This window comes from Cnephaeus nilssonii (genome assembly GCF_951640355.1).
Source record: "Cnephaeus nilssonii genome assembly, chromosome: 14".
NCBI lineage: Eukaryota > Metazoa > Chordata > Mammalia > Chiroptera > Vespertilionidae > Cnephaeus > Cnephaeus nilssonii.
This window is the reverse complement of record NC_137085.1, coordinates 66,516,638-66,522,725: the sequence shown is the minus strand read 5'-3', so window position 1 is coordinate 66,522,725 and position 6,088 is coordinate 66,516,638. Positions and strand designations below refer to the sequence as shown.

The 6,088-nt window shown below is 41.1% G+C and overlaps 1 protein-coding gene across 1 annotated transcript; it reads left to right on the top strand.

The window, feature by feature from the left end:
- Positions 1-231: 231 nt before the first annotated feature.
- EQTN (equatorin) lies at positions 232-5,572 on the top strand (the record flags this gene model as incomplete). The annotated part of the gene is made up of 4 exons (XM_079789619.1): positions 232-244; positions 1,402-1,461; positions 4,433-4,583; positions 5,431-5,572. 4 exons carry the CDS (start codon positions 232-234, stop codon positions 5,570-5,572), a joined length of 366 nt encoding a protein of 121 aa, XP_079645745.1.
- Between the last annotated feature and the right edge of the window lie 516 nt (positions 5,573-6,088).

Below are 6,088 nucleotides of genomic sequence, written 5' to 3'. Positions count from 1 at the left end.
TTGAGCGTATAAGACTGTGGTGTTCATTTCTGTCACTTCAGTACTAACTACAGGTCTTGTACATGGTAGGAGCTCAAGGGGTAACTATTAAATGACTAAACTTAACAAGTGAATGAATGAATGTTCTGGCACAAATTTACTAAAGCCGAATTACCTTATTTTGTCATCCTGTTCTATTTTGTTTTTTAAACAGAAACAACTGAGGGTCCAAATGAGCCTGCATTTTGGACAATGTTAGCTAAAGGTAAGCTCATAGTAGTTAGGTAACTGGGAAAACGATTTTTTCTGTTCCAAAGTCTTATGTAAGAAAGCCAGGATCAGTGTACATAGTTCCAATACTAAAAATGAATGTCAACATTTTGCTGCCATCATCACGTGTAAATGCAAAACACATCCAGAAGGTTGGTCAAGTGTTTCACTTTTTCTGATTCTCCTCCCAAAAGTTTCATGCTCCTACAAATGTTGCAATCAATTTTTTAAGATTAAAAATTTTAAATAAGGCTCTTGCCCCATATAGTCCCTCTTTGTGTTAGGAGCAGCATGCACATAAGCACGTGGAGGTTGTATGAATAACTGCAAAGTACATATCAAAATACATGCATGCATAAAGTTAATGTATACATCATAAATATTTAAGCATGCATTATAATGTGCATATCATACATGTATTGCATGTTTACCGTAGAAGCACACATGTATAAACGTAATATCACACACATATATGCATTCAATAGAAATGTAAGACATATGCCATATTCAGTTGATCTTCAATATTTGCATATTCTGTATTTGAGAATTTACCTACATGTAAGATGTATTTGTAACCCCCAAATGAATGCTAGAGCACTTTTGCAGTCATGTGCAGACAGGCTCAGAGCAGCGAAACATTGTAATTGCCCGTTGCTCACATTCCTAGCTGAGGTGGGAAAAGGCAGCATCCCGCCTTCTTTTTTCAGCGCTCATACTGTAAACACGTGTCATTTTTGTGGTCTACTTAATGCTACATGTATTTCGTGTGTTCTGGGGGTGATTATGCTATTTAAAATGGCCCCCAAGTATAGCATTCAAATGCTGGTGGAGAAAAACCTTATGGAGAAAATGTGTGTTAGATAAGCTTTGCTTAGCGGCAGTTATAGTGCTATTGGCTGTGAGTTCAATGTAATGAATCAGCCATCTATACTAAAATAAAGTGTCTTTAAACATAAACACACATAAAACAGGGCTTTGCATTGATTGGTTGATGGAAATGTTGGGACCTCGCAGGATCCTAACCCTGTATTTCCTCTATATTATAAAAATAACTAGCATGAATACATGAGAATAAGCTGTATATATTACACATGCACACAATGTTAGTAAGTGAATTTTGTTTCCCATAACACCAACTTATTGTTTTAACAGCTTTGAATGAAACACTGCCGGAGGAAGAATCAAGAGATCAATTATTTCAAGCAATTCCAAGTAAGAACAAAATACTTCCATGAAATGAATGCATACATGCCAGCACACATTTAGTGCCTGCGCGGCGAGGCTGTTTCTGGTAAGGTGTATGTCAGAGAGGGGTGCGGAGGCTAGCATTGTAGCAGAGCGGACATTCCTGTTTTAGGGAAGTTGCAGATTCCAGGCACGCTCTCCGGTTACAGTACTGCACATGGCTATTTATTTCTGTCTTCCTGTTTTGTACCTTCTATTCCTGAACCAGATAAACCAAATGGAGGAGTAGGCAGGTGAATAAAGTATAGAATGAAGTTTGCTTTTTTAATGAACAGACTCTGTTTTTAGAGTGATTTTAGGCTTACAGGAAAAGTGAACAGAAATTATAGAGAGTTCTCATATATTCCATTGCTCAGTTTTCCTGCTTATTAACACTTTGTATTAGTGTGGCACCGTTTTTATAATTTATGAGCCAATATGGAGGCATTATTAACTAAAGCCCATAGTCACAACCAGGTCCACTCTTCGTGTTCTATATCTATGGGTTTTAACGAATGCAGATGTCACATGTCCACATTACAGTACCATAAAGAATAGTTTCCTTGCCCTAAAAATCCCCTGTGCTCCATCTGTCCACCTCTCCCTCGCCCAGCTCCTGACAACCACAGACATTTTCATTGTCTATACTTTCGCCTTTTTCAGAATGTCATATGTTTGGAGACATACAGTACGTAGACTTTTTAGATTGGCTTCTTTCGCTTAGTAACATGCACATAAGATTCCTCCATAGGTTTCCATGGCTTGATAGTTCATGTCTTTCCATCACTGAATAATATTCCATCGTATGGATGTCCCAGTTTGCTTATCCAGTCACCTACTGAAGAACATCTCAATTGCTCCCAAGTTTTGGCAACAATGAATAAATCTACTATAAACATTCAGGTGTAGGTTTTTGTGTGCACATAAATTTTCAACTCATTTGAGTGACCAACGATTGCCTTTGATGATTGTATGGTAAGACTATGCTTAGCGTTGTAAGAAACTACCAAACTGTCTTCCAAAGTGGCTACACCATTTTGCATTCTCACCAGCAATGAATGAGAGAATTCCAGCTGCTAAATACAGTAACTTTCATTTATGGATTAATTATATTTATATGAGTACAGTAACTCTGGATTTGAATGGAAAAATTCATGACAAGGCAATATGTTAATGTGCCTCAAACATCTGTTTTGAAAATAAAGCATTGAAAAGAAATTGCATCTGGTTCTCTATCTTAGGCCTGTCACACCAGTTCTGCCCTGGATTATGTGACAAGTATAGCCTCTTGCTTTCAGAGCTTCAAGAAAATGGAGTGAGGCATCTTTGTTCAGAAGAGCTAGATGTAGAAATGACAAATGCTGGGCCACTTGAGAAACATTGTCTTTTCAAGTAATTAAATTAATTGAGCAGAATTGATTTTTTTTTATCACATACTAAGTACATACTGCATGCCAGTGCTTCACAGACATCATTATGTCAGTCCTCACAGCAACTCTGTGAAGTTGGTATTATCTCCATTTTACAGATGAGAAAACTGAGGCCTGGAGAAAAACTCTGTTCAAAGTTGTAATTGGAGTTTGCATAATTTCTAGTGGTCAGGGATTCCAAACCCTTCTCTAGTTTGGACCATCACCTTGACAAACAAAATATAAACACACCTCTTTACAAAAGCCCTCTTAAGGAGTAGCAAAGCAATTCAGGAGCCTGGTTCATTTTAACATTTGTTTGATTATTCCCGAAGTAATCTGCCTGAAAGTCAAGGTATCAGTCTTTGACAATTGTACACTGTTCACTCCACTCTGACAATTATTTTATTTTTTTTTAATTAGAGAATATAGACTTGGGAGCTTGCATTGCTTATTACCAAAACATCATTATCTGGAAAATAATGAAAGCCTTTGAGACTTTTGGGAGGATGTTGGGCTAAAGGGGAGAAATACCAACATGGTCATGTAAAGTCATCTACCCTAATAAAAGAGAAAGATGCAAATTGACTGTACCTTCGTGATGCCCACCAGTCAATCAGGAGTGAGTATGCAAATTTACCCAACAAAGATGGCAGGTTAATTTGCATACACAGGCGCCGAGCGGCCGGGGGCAGGGCAGGATGCTTGCGTCGTTGCCGTGGCGATGACGCAGGTGTTCCACACTGCCCCAGCAGCTCTGGGCCTCTAGGCAGTGTGGGAAGGTGGAAAGGTGGCTCTGGCAGCCAGGGGAAGGAAGGCCCATTCTTGCACGAATCTTCGTGCATCGGGTGTCTAGTCATTATATAAATTAAGTATACAAATATTAAGTCAGACATATATAAAAAAATAAAAATTTGACAGCAAAGATATATTTTCATTAATAGATTTAGTAAAAAGACCTGACATATCTGAATCTGGACATATCTTTATTATAGAACTTATTTTAGAAAGTTAAGTAAGTTTCCATTTCTTTTTTTAATGTCAAGTATACTAGGTTTGAGCTCAGTAATAAAAGGGCAAGTTCAGTTCTTAAGCCTCATGGAGAAAGCATCCTTTTAGCTGAAAAGAAAAATCAATGCATATCCCAATAGGAGAAGTGCATCTTCTTCTTTAGAAGGATGTGTGTAAATTCATATTGTTAGATTGTTAGTAGTGATCTCTTTAGAGTCGTGAACTGGTTTTTAATAGTCAGAGAGGAAGTCTGCTACATACACATTTTAATATCAGTAACCTGGGTTTGAAACCAGATTTTATCACTTACCAGCTCTGTGCCACGGCAAATTCAGACACTGTGAAATGGAGCTAAGGACAGCTTCTCAGGACGCTGGGAAGGTTACACGGGAAAAGTTAAGAGTCTGGGCCACCATAGCCTTCTCCTTGCGTTGCCTGAGGGCAGGAGAGTGGTTGTGGGTGGAAGGCCTGCAGTGGCTTTGTAATCCTTACCCTGCGGGACACAAGGACCCTTTTCATTGCATTTTCTTTCTTCTCAGACTCTGATTTGAATGCTACGAGTGAAGACACAGGGGTAGAAGCACAGGATAACAAGTTAAAATTAATGCTGGGCATCTCACTGTTGACCCTCCTCCTCTTCACCATCCTCCTCGCATCATCTAGTGCCTTGCTGTTCAAGCTGAAGACCACGTAAGTCTACAGCCCTCCGGAGGGTCTGTGACACGCGTGATGTGACGCTCCCAGCCGCCCCTCCAGCAGACTGTCAGGAAATGTGACTCCCAAATGCATGCGGACGGTATTCAGTTGGCCACATTTCCCTGATTCAGAAAGAAGCATGGGCTGTGTGTGAGGGAAGGCCCTCTTTAAACATGTCCCCAATATCCTACCTAATAATAGACAAATATGCAAATTGACCGTACCTTCGCTATGCCCGCGATTGGCCAGGAGGCGCAGGGAGGTGGAACTCGGGGTGGCCGGGGTGGCCGATTGGGCCGGAGGGACGCTGAGCTCACCTCGCCAGCGGCGGCGCGAGCTCAGTGTCTGCGCCATGGCTGTGCTGCGGCACAGAAGGGGCCTCTGGGGCAGCGAGCTCACGTCCCACCGCAGACCATCAAAAGCGGGGGAGTTGGGTGCCTGTCCGCTCAGGCACCAGCGGACAGGCACCCAGCTCCCCCGTGATCGAAAGCGAAAGCGTGTAGGGGACCCTACATGTGCATGATTCAATCATGCACTGGGCCTCTAGTTTTTAAATAATCCTCTAGAAATAGAAACCACCCCAATCAACTGGGAATGATAGAGAGCATCTGGCTAGGCATCCTTTGTTGAAAGCCTTGGAACTAAAGGGCCACGACTCTGTTCTGAATGGCACACCTGCTTAGGGTCTAGCAGTTTTCATTCATTTACATAGCGTGCTACCAAGCGAGCGATAGATTCGACAGACTCCATACACTGCTTTAACGTTTGTGATACTGTTTTGAGTTGCGCTGCAAACGTACATCACTTAAAACGATTGTTGATGTATGTTTCCTTTTTCCAGTTATAACAAGCAACTTGAAAATCAGTACTCCGTCCAGCCGGAGCTGGCAGCTCTGTCCTACTTCCAGCCGGCCCAGGGCGTCTCAGACTCATCCTTCTCTAAGAGCGCCGACAGCAGCGCCGTTTGGACCCAGGAACCATGACGGCCTCGGATGACCACATGCGTTAGACCTCAGAGTGAGGATGTTCCCACTGATAATAGAGAACTTTAGTTTTGTGTCATAAAAAATATCTTTCTTTGTGAATCACACGGATGTCATGATTTAGAAACTCTGCTGAGACGTTTACATTTTTCTGGTGTCTTGAAAGGAGGACGTGTTCAATAAAATTCTCTCGGCTATAAAAATTAATGGAAAAATTAAAAGGAAATAATTTAAGGTGTGGAAAACGCATCAAGTAAAAATAATCCTACAAAGTGACTTATGAAACATATTCACTATAGGCTGTTGCATTTTTAATCCTCACCCAAGGTATGTTTTTTTCTTGTTTGTTTGCTTGCTTACTTGTTTTGTTTTAATTGAATTTTTAGTGAGAGAGGAAGGGGGGAGAGAGAAAAAAAGAGAGAGAGAGAGAACATCAATGTGAGAGAGAAACATTGATTGGTTGCCTCCCTCCCATATATGCCCCAACCAGGGGATTGAACTCGCAACCTAGGGAGG